The sequence below is a fragment of the Cucurbita maxima genome, unplaced genomic scaffold (assembly GCF_002738345.1).
Source record: "Cucurbita maxima cultivar Rimu unplaced genomic scaffold, Cmax_1.0 Cma_Scf00010, whole genome shotgun sequence".
Lineage (NCBI taxonomy): Eukaryota > Viridiplantae > Streptophyta > Magnoliopsida > Cucurbitales > Cucurbitaceae > Cucurbita > Cucurbita maxima.
The window spans coordinates 704360-723087 of record NW_019272026.1 but is presented as its reverse complement, the minus strand read 5'-3'; the positions used below and the strand labels follow the sequence as shown (position 1 = coordinate 723087).

The 18728-nt window shown below is 35.2% G+C and overlaps 1 protein-coding gene across 1 annotated transcript; it reads right to left on the bottom strand.

Annotated features, from left to right (window-relative positions):
- Positions 1–6708: 6708 nt before the first annotated feature.
- Positions 6709–17437, bottom strand: LOC111485385 (probable UDP-N-acetylglucosamine--peptide N-acetylglucosaminyltransferase SEC). Its single transcript, XM_023132251.1, has 28 exons — positions 17048–17437; positions 16354–16499; positions 16107–16205; positions 15974–16024; positions 15326–15442; positions 14585–14641; positions 13675–13794; positions 13470–13532; positions 13268–13346; positions 12822–12931; positions 12651–12704; positions 12498–12565; positions 12297–12399; positions 11903–12105; positions 11229–11325; positions 10524–10595; positions 10321–10397; positions 10135–10251; positions 9977–10061; positions 9735–9902; positions 9206–9316; positions 9040–9126; positions 8821–8948; positions 8663–8745; positions 8431–8536; positions 8188–8334; positions 7525–7645; positions 6709–7429 (listed from the first exon to the last, which is right to left on the bottom strand). The coding sequence occupies exons 1-28, from the start codon at positions 17178–17180 to the stop codon at positions 7316–7318; spliced, it is 2916 nt and encodes a 971-aa protein (XP_022988019.1). The 5' UTR covers positions 17181–17437; the 3' UTR covers positions 6709–7315.
- Positions 17438–18728: the final 1291 nt, after the last annotated feature.

The following is an 18728-nucleotide window of genomic DNA, read 5'->3' as shown; positions in this document are numbered from 1 at the left end:
AAAAAAAAAAAAAAAAAAAAAAAAAAAAAAAAAAAAAAAAAAAAAAAAAAAAAAAAAAAAAACCCAAGAGAAAGGTTTGGAATGAATTAATTTGATGATCAAGATAAGAAAACTCGTTTATAAACTTGTGATTCGAATCACTCCACCGAATAACTTGATCAAAACTACTTGAATGACTCTAGCATGCATATTTAAACACAAGAAACAAAAAAAATTAAAAAAAAAAAAGTTCATGGCTTAAAAGATATTTTAATATCCAAAATCTTCATACTAAAACAACGTGTACCATTATTTATAGCCATGAAAATAAACTTTATACAAGTGAAAAGTTGTAACTCTTATGTCCTTCAATAACATTAAAAAATGACTACAACTTTGGTCCAACCTTAAAATTAAAACTAAAAAAATCATGAAATACAATGAAATCTCTCAAAATCCGAACACGTATGGTGTATGGTACAATCTTATCACTCACCATGAAATTTTTGTGGCATGATTACGACACCTTATTTCGTATTACGATAGTATACCATTTTTGGAATATCCACTATTCATAAACTTTTTTTAAAATGTTTTAATTACGTGGTTGTAATAGCAAAAAATAATAATAATAATAATAAATAAACAAATAAAAATAATGGTAAATATATATATATATATATATATATATATATCAAAATAATAATGATAATAATAATAATAATAATTCATAAATAAATAACTAAAAATGATTACTTAAAAATAAAAATAAAAATAAAATTTACCCAACTCTCTCCACTAACCTTTTCATCCCAATTGCATCTTTTTTTTTCTCAACTCCACAATTTGTACAAAAATAAATAAAAAAACTGTCAGATTTGAGGAAAAAGTAAAATAGTCTTTCAACCGAAGCAAGCAGAGATGAAGATTTACCAGAGAGATTTTAGTAACTGTGTCTATTTGCACAAACTAAATATAGGGGAAAAGGTAAATACAAAGAGTAGGAAAGTCCAGAATAACTTAAATAAATGTGTCTATTTTATTATACACCAATAACCATGGAAAATAACATTATGTGTGTTTATGCATTTGGGGGATACCCCTAACCCATCACGAGGGTACGGACGCGTACATCCAATGGCAGAACAACGATCGTTATGATTTGCATAGCGCTGTCATGACGGTTACTAGTTCTAACAGGTTCCGGCATAAGGGGCTCCTAGAGTATGCCCACCGGATAAGGAAAGTGGCACAGCGGTGTGCGAATTAGCTGGTGAGCCTATACTCGGACGTATGGGCTATGTGTAAAGTATATGGTACACGTCCAAAGTTTACCCATTAGGACAACATCGTAGGGAAAACAAAACGAAACGAAAGATAGTGTAAGAACCCTATAATTTTTTTACCTATTTGATCTAAGGTCATTACTATACCTTGGAATGCGGTCATTACTATACCTTGGAAGGCGTAATATACAGTAAATGGGCTCTGTTCATAAATGTGACTTACACTCGTCTTTCATTACCTCGTGAAAGAGAAAATGATTACAAGGGAAAAAGAAACGAACATTATTGAAATAAAGGAAAGGAAACCAAAACCGAAATAAATGTTTTAATTTTACCCTATGGTTTATTATGCAAATACAACTCAACCTATACTAACCTATTCTAGTGATGCAAACCGAATTCAACCTAGACTATGAAATAGAAAAACAACTACCCTATGCATGTGCCACGGTCCTGAGGTGTACGATGCCGCTGTCGTTGTCACATGGATGCCTTGCCCTTATCTGCAAAAGTAAAGTGGCACGAGGCTTGAATATTTCTAGAATACTCAGTAAGTGACCCTCTATCGGGGTTATGCAACAATCACATGCAATGAAATGATGGGACCTATTGTTTCGTTTTGTTTCATTTTTCCTACGGTGCAGTCCTAACGGGTAATCGTGGACGTGTACCATATACTCTACACACAGCCCATACGTGCGAGTATGGGCTCACCAGCTAGTTCGCGCACCGCTGGGCCACTTTTCTTATCCGGTGGGCATACTCTAGGAGCCTCTTATGTCGGGACCCGTTAAAACTAGAACCATCATGGCAGCGCTATACAAAGCATAACGATCGTTGTCTTGCCATTGGATGTACGCGTCTGTACCCTCGTGATGGGATAGGGGTATCCCACCAGATGCATGAACACGCATAATGCATGAGGTCCCCCCTACTTCTACATTTATCATTAATGATCATGACCCCCTGTCACATTTCATGCTTCATGTCATTCTCATTTTCAATTTACATTTCCTACATATTCCTATCGGGGTTATGATTCCAGACAATTTACCGTGTTTCATGTCATACAATTCATGCGGTTTACATTCACATATTCCATACAATCATGCTACAATCATTCAAGGACCACATATCGTCACATGCATAACATATCACATCAAACTAAGCAGCATACATAGCATACATTCACGTTCACATGAGTTCGTACTTAAGCACATTAAACTAGCATACAATTTAATGACACGTGCAAATCCACGAGCACGTGCCAATATACAACAAATAACGCGTAACCTACAACGGGTGAGCCACTTACCTAGTTAGCTTAAGTCGTTGTCACGTATATATTCTTAATGAAAGTTCAATTCCGTTCTTTGAAATCCAAGTCAATCTATGTGAGCCCATGACATCAGTTTCAAGTTTGAACCCTATAAAATTATTTCTCTAATTTACACGGTTAAAATTATGATATTTCCGGTTAGACAAACAAAATTGAATGGAGTTTCATGCCCTCTAATATTTAAAGTTTTATTTTTAAATTTTGTTCAACAAATCTTCTCTTCTCCCTTTTGTAACTATTTTCAATAAATTTTGAGTTCGGTAAACATTTGTAAAAAAATATATTTCTCTGATTCTATATTTATTTTGTAAACAGATATTGTTGGACAATTTTAATCGATTGTTAGGCTACTATCTTACCTATTTATGAATCTACCAACTAAAATTTTATTGATTCTAACCTTATTTCCTATAACTTCCAATACTAACAAAAAAATCTAATTAATTGAATATGAGATCTGAGTATTACATGATCCAGTAAAATATGAAAGAAGATTTGATCCTAATTTCTTATAACTATAAAAAGGAAGAAGGAAATCTGAGATAGGATTTTACCCTAATAGACCAAAATCTCTTTACCTAGATCTGCATCATAGTTGAAACACCATTTTACTTTTTCCCAAGACATTTTTTTTGTTTATTTTTGGATGAACTGTGATATGGTGGGGTTGAGGAAAGAGGATGTGGTTGTGACGTTAGTGAAGAGAGGTGGGTAAATTTTATTTTTATGGAATGCTTTTAAGTTATTTAATTATGAATTATTTTTATTTTTATTATTTTGACGTATATATTTTTTATAATTATTTTTATTTATTTATTTATTATTATTATTATTTTGGACTATTACAGATAGGCCCCATCATTTCATTGCATGATAGTTGCATTTAACCTCAAGTGGGTCACACGGAGTATTTCTTTAAATACTAACCCATGTGCTACTATATTTTTCAGGTTAAGGTAAGACATTCCTGTACTGCTGATGATGGCATCGCAACTCGAAATCATGACACATGCTTAGGATAGTGGTATTTATTTTCTTAGACTTAGGCTAGAATAAGGTGTTTTTAATTAAACTCTTATTCATTTTATTTAGTTTTTTGTTGTGTTGTTTTAAAATGTTTTCGAAACACGTAAGTCCATGGTTTCTTTTAAGATAAAGGTTATGTTTATGGAATTTAAATGAAGTCTTCCGCATTCAATATTTATGGTACGTATATAGCAGTGACCTTAAATTAAGTAAAAAAATTTGGGTCATTACAATGGTGCTCAGGTATATCGATTTCATTTTATCGTTCTATTATGAACTTCAAGTATTATAAACTGGACAATCGGTCAAACGTCTCATAGATACTCTATTTCGAGATGCCTTTTATTTCTATTATTTTATGGTCTTAAATAATAAATTTTTATTAAAATGAAAAAAACTAAAGCCTCCACGACATCACTAGAACAATCTCCAAAAAAAAAAAAATAATAATAAAAATAAAATAAAATAAAATAAGCCACGTCATTCGTTGTGTCTTTGAGCTAAGATTCGTGAGTTCGAACTAAATTTTTTTGGGTTTTGATCCGTGAACGTTGAGCAAGACTTCTCTCGAGTTTGATTTGGGAGATATGAGCTCAATCTCAAAGTCGAACAACAACATTTTTTTATAAGAGTTGCTTTCTTTTGATCTCCACAGTGCACAAAATGACTCATTCTTGATTTCTTTTTGTATGGTTGAAAGAAATTATTAAAATTTGTGTCAATCTGTTCCAGTCGATAAGATCTTAAAGTTCTGTGAAGGAACTACTTTCAACTGAATCCTAGAATGCACGAACCAAGAATGAAACTAAACCACAGGAACTAGTTATACGTCACAATAGCAACCCTATACATACTCTTGCCCTCGAGTATGTTAACCAACTAAACTTAGGTGGTTGTTGCACAGATGTCGTATACTCAAGCCTTCAGTCTCGCTTTTCAAGTTTGTCACTTCCACAACTTTTTGGTGAATTGGATCGATAGTTTGTATTACCTTCCATTTTGGGATGGATCATTGTTAAGGTTGAACAACCGAAGTAGGAAGGTCTTAAATTCTTTATTTGTGTAGTTTGAACTTCGTCCATGACTTTAGCACCTCGACAATATAGAAGACCTTATCTTCCTCTAACATATCATGAATATTTAGCAATCACCCTAAAAAAAAAAAAAAATACTTGACATAGTCTTGAATATTCTCGATATGCTTCAATTCCTTCAATTTTCTTCTTTCTAACGTGACGTAATCTTCTTGCTTCAATATCTAAACATTCTCTAGGAAGAACGGCAAGCAAAAGTACTTGCTTTAATCTCTCTCAAATGTTACATTGACCATCTTGAATGTCCATGTAACCTCTCCACCACAAGTTTGCATCATCAGCTAAATGCATTGTTGCTAATGTGATCGCTTTCTTTATCATGGTATTTGTGACTTGAAAGTATTGTTTGAGGGCAAAGATAAATTTCTCTAGAGCCTTAGCTTCTCGAACCCCATAGAAGGATTCGAGCTTCGAGATCTTTATCGTATTATACTAGACCATACTCCATGTTGGGATTTGGTTCTCCACCACTCACATGGTGAGATTTAGCTTGCACGCTCCTCCATCTAGGCAACAAAGTCTGTCGATATATCACCACGTTTAGAACCACCAGTTTTGATGGCTTTGTTTTGTAAGCTCTAGTGACCATTTTATAAAGGTGTTTTGAAATCCAAGTCATTGGAGACTTCATTTAGATAAAGCATCTACTCTTCGATCTCGACCAATCGACCAACTTGAGACGTGCTTAATTGTTTTGCAGCGAACATATTTGTGAACTCGTATTCTAGGAGTCAACCGGTTCTAGTACCACCAATTATTACAATCACATTATGTCGACCTCTCAACGCAATTGTGCGACACCTCCTCTCGTCCTTGAGTTGGTCAGACAACTTAAGTTGAGGTGTTGTTGACATAGATGTTATCTACTTTTGCCTTTGATCCCGCTCTTGAAAAACAGTTTTAGAAAACTAAAAAGTGTTGCAAAAATGTTCAGAAAACAATTTATTAAAAAAAAATGTTGCAAGCTAGCCATCAATAAACAACAATGACACATATTAATCAAAATTGACAATCAGTGCAAAACCTTGTAAGACAACTGAGTCTTCGCACGTGTAAACATGATTTTAGCGAGGAATCATACAAACATAAATTATAATAATAAAATAATAAAACCATAGCTAATATATAAGTAAAAGAGATTTAGAATAGACGTACAACCATGGGATCATGCATAGTCGTGACACTTTCTCCTATTTGGACTCGTTTTGTGTCATATTTTTTATTTTTTTATTTTCTTTTTGTCGATTCCATTCTTTTAGTTTAATTTAGAATCTGATTATGAAATTTTATGATATTTAAACTTAAAGAACAAACATATACATTACCATTTTCTTCAAGATCACCGGTTTGGACATATCTAACATATAGCACGATGAAGATGCTATGATGGAAATTGATAGAAATATATATGCCTAAGATATTGAACCACGATTCATTATCTCCTTCGAGACAAATTAGGGTTTAGGGTTTAGGGTATGATTATGCATGTTTTTATCAAACCCCGATCCACCATGCATAATCATACATAATCATATCGATCTGTGATTATCTTGGACTAGCAAAATTGGAACATTATGCATGTTTTGTGATTGGTTTCACCTAGCCTTTACAGTGCCTTGAATTAAGACCTGTTATCAATATTGTCAAAAACAAGATAACTAATGAACCTGTCTCTACAAGCTAAGAGTCCAATAATAAACCAATCGACACGATTGCGAGGGGCGTGGGTACCCAATAGCTAGCAGGCACGTGAGTCACTTTTTTCTAATACTTGGCATGACCTCATGAACCTACCTCGGCATGAGTGGCAATAGTTAGCAGGCACGTGGGCCACCAGATTCGAATCATAACGAGTCGCACATTATTGACTAGGACGACAACCAACGGCAGAGGACTAACCAGTTCACCTCCCATCCCACACCTTACATTATGTTCACTCAAAATACTAGCCACTTAGAATAGGAACAAAGTGCACGCCTAGGCGTAAGAATCTTCAAACCTCTAATCCAATTCAGAAAAATCAAAACTCGTGCAAGAGAGATCCAAATCAAATCGCTTCCCCCTCATACATAATACATAAAAATGGCTCAAAAATCAGCCAATGTGGTTCTCAAAAAATAATAATAATACAGCCTCTCAACATTATCTCAGCAACAAATGCATGAGCTATTTTGCTTCATTCCCCTGCATACCTTTTACAACATGTTAATCAACAACCATACACCAAAAATCTGAATCAAAGTCGGAACAATCTACGTGTCCAACCCCTCGACAATGGCAGCAGATACTCAACTAGAGGCCGGTCCTGTCATATGTAGAAGACTAGAAACGTTATGAGATACAATGTCCATATCGAGTCGGTACACCACAACACGCTGCTGATTAGATAACATCAAAACTACCAGCGAGGCTTACAGATACAAACAATGAGTGGCGTGGAATGGCTGTACTGCTGCAGCCAAATAACTTTATCTCAAATCAATTTATGACTTCTCTACAACATGCATTTTGATCCGCACACATTCTACAGATAGTTTCTTTCCAACTTGATTTCTCTTTTGTTATATACAATCCCGTGTCTTCTCTCTTACCTATCTATCGAACGGATACTCCAAATTGTTTTCGGTCACCTTGAAATGTTGCGGACGCTGCCCTGAACAATGCAAGTTCCACATTTTGAAGTATGACCTCTCCAGGTTCCTCACCTATTACAACACGAGATTGATATCAAAACTGTGAGCACTTTTTATCCGACATATGAACTTACGATGTTTCTTCACACGTAGACACATGAACATACCCATCGAGCTGTGTCAAATAGAGGGCAAGTCATCCTCACTGCCTTCAATTTGTTGGTAAGTGCTTGTAGTTTTGGCCGATTCAACGCCAACGATACTGCCTTCTCCTCGTATTCTTTCATACTGCATAACATTTCAAGCAAAATAAATAAGAGAACCACCTATAATTTTGCCACCACACGGAAAAGTATGGCCGACAGATGGTGGTCATGGGTATAAGAAAAGCAGCAGCCCATAAAAGGACGACATCAATTCACACTTTGAAGTAAAATATCATTGCAAACATAGGAAATTTGCAGCATGAACTGCAAAGCACGCTCTACTTCAGCATTAGTATGAAACGAACTCTAATTACACTCGCTACTTTCACATAAGGGAAAAAATTAATAGCTAGATTTGAACCTGAAACATCACTTATAATTATAGTTCTTGATTTTTGAACAAACGAACTGTTCTGTAGTCTGATTGTTCACGTGCTAAGCATCAACACCCACATCATAATGATGGAGACTAAACATGAAAGAAACATTAAAAGCAGCTGTATTTTTTTTTTTTTTCGACTGACCCATTTTGGTGATATCGAATCTTCCCATTAGTAAGGGCATAGCTCCCAGAATTTTAATGATTTTCACAAGCACATAAATTGTACTATAATAAATAATCACCTGCTAACAATCATCTCGTCTCCCAGTCCAGTTGCAAGACAGAGCGACCCAGCAACCCTAGTGGCCATTTTTTCAAGGGGCAGAGTAATCATTGGTAAACCTGCCCATAAGATGTCGGTTCCTGTTGTATGTGCATTGCACAAAGGCCTGAACATGAACAACTCAACGTCACAAACCAAACAAAATAACAAGTAGAATAAACTCAAAAGGGGACATCATAAAGATGGAGGAGAGATGACTAACGTGTCCAGGAACAAATCTGCTAAAGCACTACGCCTGATATGTTCATTTTTCATGGCAACATCTGTGAAAATTATTTGCTCTGGTTGCACCCCTTGAGCAACAGCATCTGAGGGAGATCAAAACTCTCATTTACCAGTGGAGATTATTTTTTTTGCAGTGTCAATAGCATGAACTTATCCTATGAGAAAATTTTTATCACTACCAAAAATGATATCAAATAAATTTTTCATACATGATCGAAGTCTCATTTCACCAGCAGCTGGGAATCTGAGAAGCCAAAGTACACTGTTCGGCACGCTTTTAAGAATATTACACCTGATACCAGTAAGTAAGCATCTGGTGAGATGAAAAAATGAAAAGAAAACAAGTCAAATATGGAGCTAACATTACCAGGTGTTGAAGATCTCTGGATCCATTTTGTACAACTGATTAAAGCAAGCAAAAATGAATTTCCCTTCTGGTAATCCATAATCTGAACGTTTGTGCTGGAAATTTGGATCCAACACATCCAGGTTTTTCTGCATTATGCAGCAAATAAGAGGTAAGGAAGATACAACACTAATAAATAAACCAACTCAACAGCACAAAATTACATTTTAAAATACTAACCTGCTTATAATCATTAACAAAGTAACAATGTGGGAGATGGACAATCTTCTCAGAGTAAATATGCGCATAACGTAATGGTGAAACAAACTGAAAGCAGAAAAATGGGTTCAGAAGATTTAACAAGACCAAAATAGTTAGAAAATTTTGAAACCTATACTAAGCTTACCTCATCAGTCACTAAATAATCTATGTAAGTGGCCCCTGTTGTTCCTGGAAACCCCATGTATGAAACCTGAATAGGTGCAGGCTGCATGGCAAATATTTCATTTCTTGCCCCCTGCAAAGTGCATCTCGATATTTATCATACTTCAATAATAATAATAAATAATGAACATCAAGAAGAAGAATTAACATAAACAAATATGTTAAACCAATAGCTTTGAACTTCTAAAAATTGATATTACATCTCTCAAAACCATTTGGCGAGATGCAAGTCCCCTGGAAACAAAATATACAAACAATACAGGTACAACATTTCTTTCTATTTTCTATGTTTTCTTTACTTTTAGTATAATAACTAATTGACCCACCAGGAAAAGAACATTATTTGAACGAGCAAAACAATGAAAAGCAATCTTCAAGATAATTCTGGAAAATAATGTCCCTAGAAAAATCATCATAAAAAGTAATAGAATCTTAAATTAACCGTGAATTGAGCTTCACTAAGCAACACATTATATAATGAAAAAATATACCTTAGTATAACCATTCAAATTTATTAGTATTTGTATTTTGTCTTCATTGATCATTTTTGCAATCACATCAGACGTCATCGTAGAGACATCCACAAAGTGCTCAGCTTCAAATTGAATACGCTGCCTCCACTCTGAATTATCGTTTGAACTCAAAGCATAGCAAAAGACCTAAAAAGGAGGAGTCAGAAGAAAAGACAGGAGAAACAGGCTTCTTAAGAATGCCAAAACAAAAATCCTCAGACCTCGACATGTTCTCTGTTGTGCATGCCAAAAACAGATCCCATAAGATGTGATAAGGGGTGATTACCAAAGTCACTGCTCAGATAGCTGCAGGTCAACAGCTTCAGTAAAATGAACAAATTCTAAAGAACAAAAATTGCATCTTTAGGTAAATACATACCCAACCCTAAGCCTTTCAAATCCACCATTTTGCTTTACAGGAACTGGTGAAGGGTGGTTGAAACTAGGAATTGAAAATCGAGATGCAATTTTCAAACAGTGTGATGCATAACTGCGGCTGCAATAACAGAGAGAACTTAAGAAAATTGCATTCATTTTGAAGAGAATATGAGGGAAATTACTGTACCTAATTTCAAGCGCAAGCAATGGATCAATCGGATATGCTATTGCGTGAAAAGGTTGAACACTTGGTAGAACAGACATCTGAAACAAAGAGTAGCCAGGCACAAAATTACTACGCATAGAAATTGGATAAAATAAGTTGCAGAGGAAGGACCAAAGGACCAAAAACAAATGAATACTGTTAAGGAAAATAAAAGTCATACTAACATTAATTTGCCTCTTGATAATCCCCTCTACCTCAGCAAACATTTGATCACGGTCCTCCCAGTTGCAGACACACTGCAAAAGAAAAACATATATTCTTGTTTATAAAACTTCAATGCTTAACTAATTGGTGTTAACCTAGCACCAAGAACCTAGACTAAGTTCTTGCACCAAAAACAAGGAAAAAAATTACACCAACTGTCAAAATTTGTATTCTGCCTCTATACACTGATGCAGAAAACTTGGTAAACCAGATACCACATGCTTCATAAAACACAGGCATTTTCTCGTAACACATCTAGTGCAAAATGTTTCATATAGGAGAAAATATTATGGAGAACACCATAGAAGCAGAAACTTTTATGATAGAAGCAACGAACTTGTAAAACTTATGGCTGCAACACTTTGTTGTCAAAAAATCTATAATTACAAATTAATTCATATAAACACCCAAGTAGGTTATGTTTCAAAACGAGCTAAAAAGAGATGAACAAAATCTTCTTCAACATGCTTGTTGGATCATCCTTTATACAGTCCATGCTTCCAACAAAAAAAAAAAAATATATATATATATATATACACACACACACACATATATATACATACATATATATATACAAACACACACACACACATATATACACACAGTTCAAGCTCCTTTTGTTTAACTAAAAAACATGGTAAATATAAATGAAACCATAACATTACCTGTAATGTATGCAAAAGGTTGCATGTTGCCTCAGGAAACTCAGGCCGAAGAACTAATGCTTGTTTATAGCTCTTGATAGCAGCCTCCACATGTCCACTGTATCCCAAAGAAATTAAATTAAATTAAAATCAACACAAATAGACAGTCACAATTTTTTTTCCTTATCCAATAGAGGTAGGTAAAATGAACAAAAACCAGTTGGCTTTACTTTTAGGTCCAAATCAACGAACTTGTAGTGTTAAATATTTGTATCCTTATTGTACAAGAGAGATTTCCCAACTAATGTTTAAAATAGGAGCGACCATTTCACATACAGAAAAGACAGGTTGCTTGATCCAGAAACTAGAACTCCAGGAATAGAAAGCATATGAACACCTTTTTTATTTCAGAATCCTCCCAAGACCCATTGTGAACCAGATGGCAATACATGCTCTTATATTGTTTCGGATCAAGGCATTAAGCATTAATATGCCACCAGTTTCTTTTGTTTGAAAAAGGAGAAGAAAAAATGAAACAGGCTTTTCATTGATGTGAAAAGCTACAAGGGTGTTCAAGGTTGCATTGGAAGATACATCTGATAACATGGTCAAATCATTTTGAAAACTTGACAAATTGCAGTGGAATTTTAGGGGCAGAGTTAAAATTTGCCTTAACATGGAGGGAGTGGAAATACCTGTCCTTATAAGCTGAAGCTAAATTAGCATGGGCTTCAGCCATAGTAGGCCGGATATTAACAGCCCGTATGTAGTCCTGAATTGCTTCACTCACTCTACCAATTTCCTTGTAAGTGTTTCCCCTATTGACAAGGCCATCAGCTGCCAATGGATCAATTCGAAGGACCTCATTGTAACAAGATATTGCATCAGCATAATTTCCCTGTAATAGATTGAGTTAAAGGGTTAGAATCTGAGAGAGAAATTATGAGTGGAAAATCAATCTGTTTAACAGTTCCCTCTAAGCTTTCTATTGTAACCTTATTCTTGGGACTTCTCTTACAAATGGTCCAATTTTCTTCGGTGTTCAAACCATTAAGTACAAGCAGACTAAAGCATCTCAGAAAACGATACCTGTTGTTTATATATGATGGCGAGATTGTTAAAGGGGGCTGACAATCCAGTAGTTACTCTAAGTGTTGCCTTATAATAGGAAGCAGCAGCAGGCACCATGTTCCTATAGGTACAAAATCAGCTCTTATCATCACTGAAAGAAGCTGTAAAATAAATAGTGACGTTTATATAGCCTCATAAAGACAGTGATGAAACATGTACCACTCCATGTATATATTCCCAAGGTTGGTAAGAGCTTGTGGGTGGCTTGGTTGCAGAGCAAGGCATTGCTTCATGCAGAAACATAATGTTAAACACTGGAAACAAAGACTGTAAACTAAACGAAGGGTAGAATGACAATAGACAAAAACATACATTGTAACATTGTATAGCCTCATCCACTCTGCCGAACTCCTTAAGAGCATTACCCTTAAAATTTGCAGAACAAAATAAAAAAAAAGTACATGTTAAGAGATAGTAGACGATAATTTGAAGACGAGATAAAAACTCATGATCAGTTAAGATGATAAGTCACATGGAACCAACCAAATTGTTGTAGGCCTCCAAAAATCTAGGATCACATGTAATAGCTTGCTTGTAATGAAGTATTGCCAGATCAAGTTGACTTTGTTCATAATAAGTACATGCCAAATTGCCTGGAACGTTTAACACATGTCAACTACAGAGGCAGATGGTCAAAATAAGACAGCTAATAACCAATGAAACATGGAGAACGTAAACAATAAAATTTGCATGTACAACTTAAGCTACCACTCTTGATCACAGTAGAAAACTCAGCCCCCGATATTTTCACATGAATAAAACACTTCAATTGAGAGAAGCCAAACTAAACCCATTGTTGAAGTATTATCTCATAGAATACCAAGACATGCCCCAATCCCACAACAAAAGTTATTAGATCAAGAAAGATCCATACATACACAACATAATAATCTTACTCCAAAACTACATCATTAAGCATCAACATTTACCATATGCTATTGCGTAGTTCGGTCGAATCTGAATGGAACGTTGGTAGCATACAATTGCCTCCTGAGGCATTCCCAAAGCCTGGAAAAAATCAAAAGAAACCTTTTGTTCGTTTCTCTAATACCAGGGTAGAGACACTCTCCAATGCAAGGACAAATACTTGCAGCCCTTGGACCTGCTCATACAAGGCATGTGATACCTTACCTTGTAAACATTCCCCAGGTTCAAGTAGGCATCTGGAAATTGGGGTTTGAGTTTTACGGCCTCCTAAAAGATTAACAAGTACAAGAACAGTTCAGTAAGGCATATAAGAAGTGATTTAGGTAACCAAAAAAACTTCATGCACGGATTAATGGATACTAATCACTTGCATTGTGAAATGTAGTGATTTAATTAAGAACAAGAATACCTTGTAGTATTGAAGTGCTCTGTTATAGTCACCAGATTCCATGAAAAGACCAGCAAGATTTGACCATGCAATAGCAAATGTAGGCTGTATACGTAAAGCTTCAAGGTAGCAGCTGTACGCCTGCACAAAATGTTAGTTTCCTTCACAATTTGCAGACTTGGCATGGAAGTAACAACAAGACCAACCATCATCTGTTCCCTGGCCTGAAGATAACAAACTGAAATATATATCGAACTGTGGATTTCAACACAGTTCCACCAATGAATTGTTTCAATCAGTAACTTTACTGGAGGAAGAGAGACATTAAGTATGAAAAACTAAATAATAGATGGCACTCTTCCTCCCAACAGAACAAAAACAAACGAGAAGTCATTTGATTCTTTTTGTAACATCTCTGTTCTCCTTCGTGGCCTTTTTTTTTTTTTTTTTTTCATCTCCTCTAAATTAAGCTTGGGGATTTCTCATCCCTAATGCCTTTAGGTTGTTAGTCTTTTGGCTCTTTTGACTATTAATACAATATCTCAATTTCTCATTAAAAAAAATTTTAAAAAATAATAAAAATAAAGAGGATACCCATTGTGTGAAGAAAATAAAGGCATGTGATGCTCAAATGAGTTCAGATCCAATCTCTCGTCATATTTTCTTCTCATCAGTAAAATTACTTTGGCTTATGGGAAATTATTTTGTTGGGAGAGTTGAAAGGGGATCTGAACTATAGATGCTCTAGTTCAAGGGCACCTTGGAGAGGGGTATAGAGAGTGAAAAGTTCATAGTTAAACGTCAATTTCAATAGCATATTGGAAATGGGTATGACTCAAGATCCTAGATTCCAACTATACAAAGTTCAGCTACCCATCACACACTCAAAAATTAAAGAGGAACAGTTCAGAAAATATTTGAAGGTACTTACTTCTTGAACCAGCCCTTGGGCTTTCATGAGATTCCCAAGGTTGCTATGAGCATCAACCTATTTTCCAAAGAACACAGAAGGAAAGTATCACAATCCTTGTTACTTCGAACAAGCATAATTTTGCATGACAGAACCCAAACATCACTTGATAGAGAGGAAGATAACACAATGGAAACTTAAAAAAGAAATCCAAAAAGAGAGATGATGAAGATGGGGTGATGATTTACTGAATTCAGTTGGGATGAACAAAAAGGACGGTCTACTACCCATAGAACATGCACAATCCCACATGGAAATACCATAAAGTCAGTGTCATCTTGCTTCAGATCTTAACCGGAATCTTTGAAGAAAAATTAGTTGCCAAGGAACTAATATAACAAACGTTAGTGCATATTTCGTCATTGAATCCAACTTGTTACCTAGGGGTCACTTGCACTTTAGAACACTACATAAAATATGATTATTATACATTTCAACTTCCAAAATCTATCAGTAGAAAACAATCGTAATGATTTCACTTCATGATTAAACTATCCAAACTGAACCAAGAATATTACAAGCAACACTGCAATATGGAAGACTAACAAATACATGGGGATGAAAGATCCAAACTTTTATTTTGAAAGATGAACGAACGAATGGGGAAAATGAAAAAAAACACCCAAAGAAAGCCCACTACTCTAAAAAGAGCTCAGGTTAAACAAAATGGTACAAAAAGGGAGCATAGGGGTGAGAAATTACCAGAAGAGGATTCAATGCAAGTGCCTGTCGACAACATTGTGCAGCCTCAGCAAGCCTGCCTTTCCGCATGTATGAACTAGCCAAGTTTGACCATGCATCACAAAAACTGGGTCGAAGCTGCAGCATCAGAAAGGTTGAGAACCACACTTGCACAGAGTTAAAAGGAGAATTGAGAACCACAGAGGAAAATAGTTCTAGTATAAGAGCCCTTAAACTCTCTACACAAACCACATAAAAAAATCATAGAAATTAGAAAGATTGGAAGAAATCTCCAAAATTAATTTTAAGCAAGCCCACCAAATAATGTCAAGGATAAACGCAATAAAAGCAAGTTAGCACTCCCAGCCAGAAAGAAAAACATAGATCCCAACAAGTTTTTTTAATTTATTTTTATTTAAAATGAAGAACATAGAGCCTAAAATGATATTGAGACGAAATCTTTCAAGTCTCATACAAAGACAGTCTCAAGACAACGACTTGTGCAGTTGATGAGAGTTTATCAAATAAAATGATTGCATGGTCAATCTGCATCGGATACAGCTATGGGCACAAATATAAGAGAAGTAATTACAAGTTAAAATGATCATTGTTAATACCAATTAAATTAACATCACTTTCACATAAAAGGGTTCAGAAATCTTAACAAACCTCAATGGCGAGAAGATAGTAACGAATTGCAAGATCTATATTTCCTTTTTCCTGTATTGTGCAGAAGGCAGTAGCATCAGCACCCAATACGGATAAAGAACAGTTACAATGCCAAGCACAATACAAGGATTACCTTCCACGCATTAGCCATGTTTCCATAGCACTCAGCAAAACGTGGCTCTATACGGACAGCTTCTTCGTTTTTTGAAATACACATATCAAAATCGTTCAACTGTAAGGAAAAAGCCAAGCATACACTTCTGTTAGACTTGGAAGCGAGCGTAAGGAAAACTAAGAAAACAGGTACATTCAAGATAAAAATAGAAAATAAAAATTGGTAAGACGTAGTCAATGACCAAATCAGTAGCCGCGCAAAATACCTGATAGTATATGGCACCCATCAGAAGAAGATTATCTGTGCGAAGTGAATTCCTCTCATAAACTTTAGTACAATGCTCCAGTGCCCGCTTATAGTCACCATTCTTGTACTTCTGATGCGCAAGAGCCAGATAGGTTTCTTCATCAACTACAACACAAACGTGTTATAAGAACAAGTATTTAAAAGAATGAAAGATAAAAACACTTTTTTCCATTTAACTTGAGATGTGTCAAGTAGACAAGCATAACAAAGACCCGGTGCGGGGAAGTGAAACCACATGACTATTCGCTCTTCTCCTCGAGTTCTTGTTTTTCCTTTTCTTTGATGTTTGTTAAGATGTAATGTGTGCAAACTCTAGTTCGAAATATATTTTAAATAACAGAAAAAAGGCACACACAGAAAATTCCTTCCAAAACACTTTTATTTAGGGAAACAAATGATGTGAACAGAATACAAAACATATGTAGATAAATCTGTCGCCCAATCTAGCGATGACAATGATAACATACGATCTTGACATCCCCAATACATCAACGAGTTAAAGCACACGAAGAAATCCGCTCCATTAAAAACCGATTTAGAATCAACATCAACTAACCACTGCATTAACCACCTCCAAGAGCTAGGTGCTTCAACTAAATAACAAAAATTTCTTCACAATCCCCAAATCCCAATTCATAAACAAAATCGCAAACCTTCATGAGAATCAGGATTCTCGAACGTAACCAGGCTGAGCGAGGGGGACTCCGTCTTCACCGCAAACGATTCGCTGCCGCGATCAGAGCCAAAAACAGCTCGAGAAACCTCGCCCTGTTGTACAGACATCATCACGGCGATCCCTTCAAAGGATCAAATCAATTGGCCACGATCAACACACAGATCAAAGGTCGAGCAACAAAACCCCCCACAAAAGAACACAGTAACAGCAAATCAAATCGACGAACAAAAAATGAAAAAGCTCGGAAAAACCAAACCAAACCCTACGTCAGTTTGGAATTTTCGAGTACTTCTTCGATTAGAACGAGGCTGAGAAAGAACAATTGCTCCCAAAAAAAGAAAAAGAAATGTTTTTTTCTGGAAGGTGAAATCAGAGAGTCATGCCGCGTAAATAGGGGGAAGAAAGAAAAAGGTCAAAATAGAGGAGAGATCTTAACCGTCAAAGTGGACGGCTGAGATTGAGCCATTGTAGGGGGTAAGAAATTAGATTCGGCTGCTCCTGCTATTGACACGTGTATAGCAAAAGTGGAAGGTGTGTGAAGAAATTTTGGCATGAAATCCCATATTCCCTTCTCTTCTAAAGTTCTATGGAATTTTCTCCTTTAGAATCTTCTTTTTCGAGTTATACTATGTGCACATTCTTTCTCAAAATTCGAGCTCGATCCCGATATCAACACCTATATATCATTCACGAATTTCAAATCTCGAGCATCAGAGACGAGAATTGCAAACTGATTTAGTTGGAGTAAGAATCTCCATCGTGATATGACTCATCCACTGTTTACAAGAGTACAAATCAAAACCCAACAAGAACGACACATTCCCAGTGTTAGATGAACATGATTCTCCACAATGGTATGATATTGTCCAAGCATAAGCTCTCATGACTTCGATTTAGGCTTCCCCAAAAGATCTCGTACCAATGGAGATAGTATTCTTTGATTATAAATCCATGATCATCCCCTAAATTAGCCGATATGGGACTTTCATCCAACACCCAGTTCTGGTTTTGAGAGGATGATAGTTTTACAATAACAAATATTGTGGAGGAAGTTTTTACATCTTAATTACGAAGGTTATGAACTTCTCGGGTTTCAGATAAGGATATGTCATTAACAAGTGTGTTTTCTTGTGTCAACTTGTTACTGCCTTCTAGAATGAGGAAAGTAAAGTAAAAAGGTCGATTGGATCTCGAGCCAATGATAGGTCATTATAGCTTTAATTAATATCGCAAAAACCCATTATACGTTAAGATCGAATATCGCTTTAAAAAGAAATGGTGATTGAAAATATAAGCAAATTTCGATTAGTCTACTAACTTTTTCCTCCTAATATTCTCTTATGACACGAGATTCCTTCCCATGCATATTTTAAATATGTCTAAAGAAGAAAATATATTTCTAATTAAGAATCATTTTTCGTATAAATTTTAATATAAACACTTTAATTTGTAAAAACATAATTTTTGTACTTTTAATTTTAATTTTGTAAGAATTCAGATCTCATTTAATAATTTATTTGATTTTTTTTAACTAAAAAAATTCAAGCTTGAGTATTGTAATAGCAAAAATAAATAATGAAATAATGAAATAAATAAACAAATAAAAAAAATTAGTTAAAAAAATAAATAAATAAACAAAAAAAAAAAAAAAAAAAAAA

Excerpts from the sequence above, each read along its gene's own strand:
- LOC111485385 (XM_023132251.1), bottom strand. The coding sequence starts at position 17,180 with ATGATGTCTGTACAACAGGGCGAGGTTTCTCGAGCTGTTTTTGGCTCT. Across the intron at positions 10,252-10,320 it reads TTGCTTGCGCTTGAAATTAG|CCGCAGTTATGCATCACACT; the intron begins GTACAGTAATTT and ends CTGTTATTGCAG. Across the intron at positions 8,537-8,662 it reads TGAAATGAGACTTCGATCAT|ATGCTGTTGCTCAAGGGGTG; the intron begins GTATGAAAAATT and ends GATCTCCCTCAG.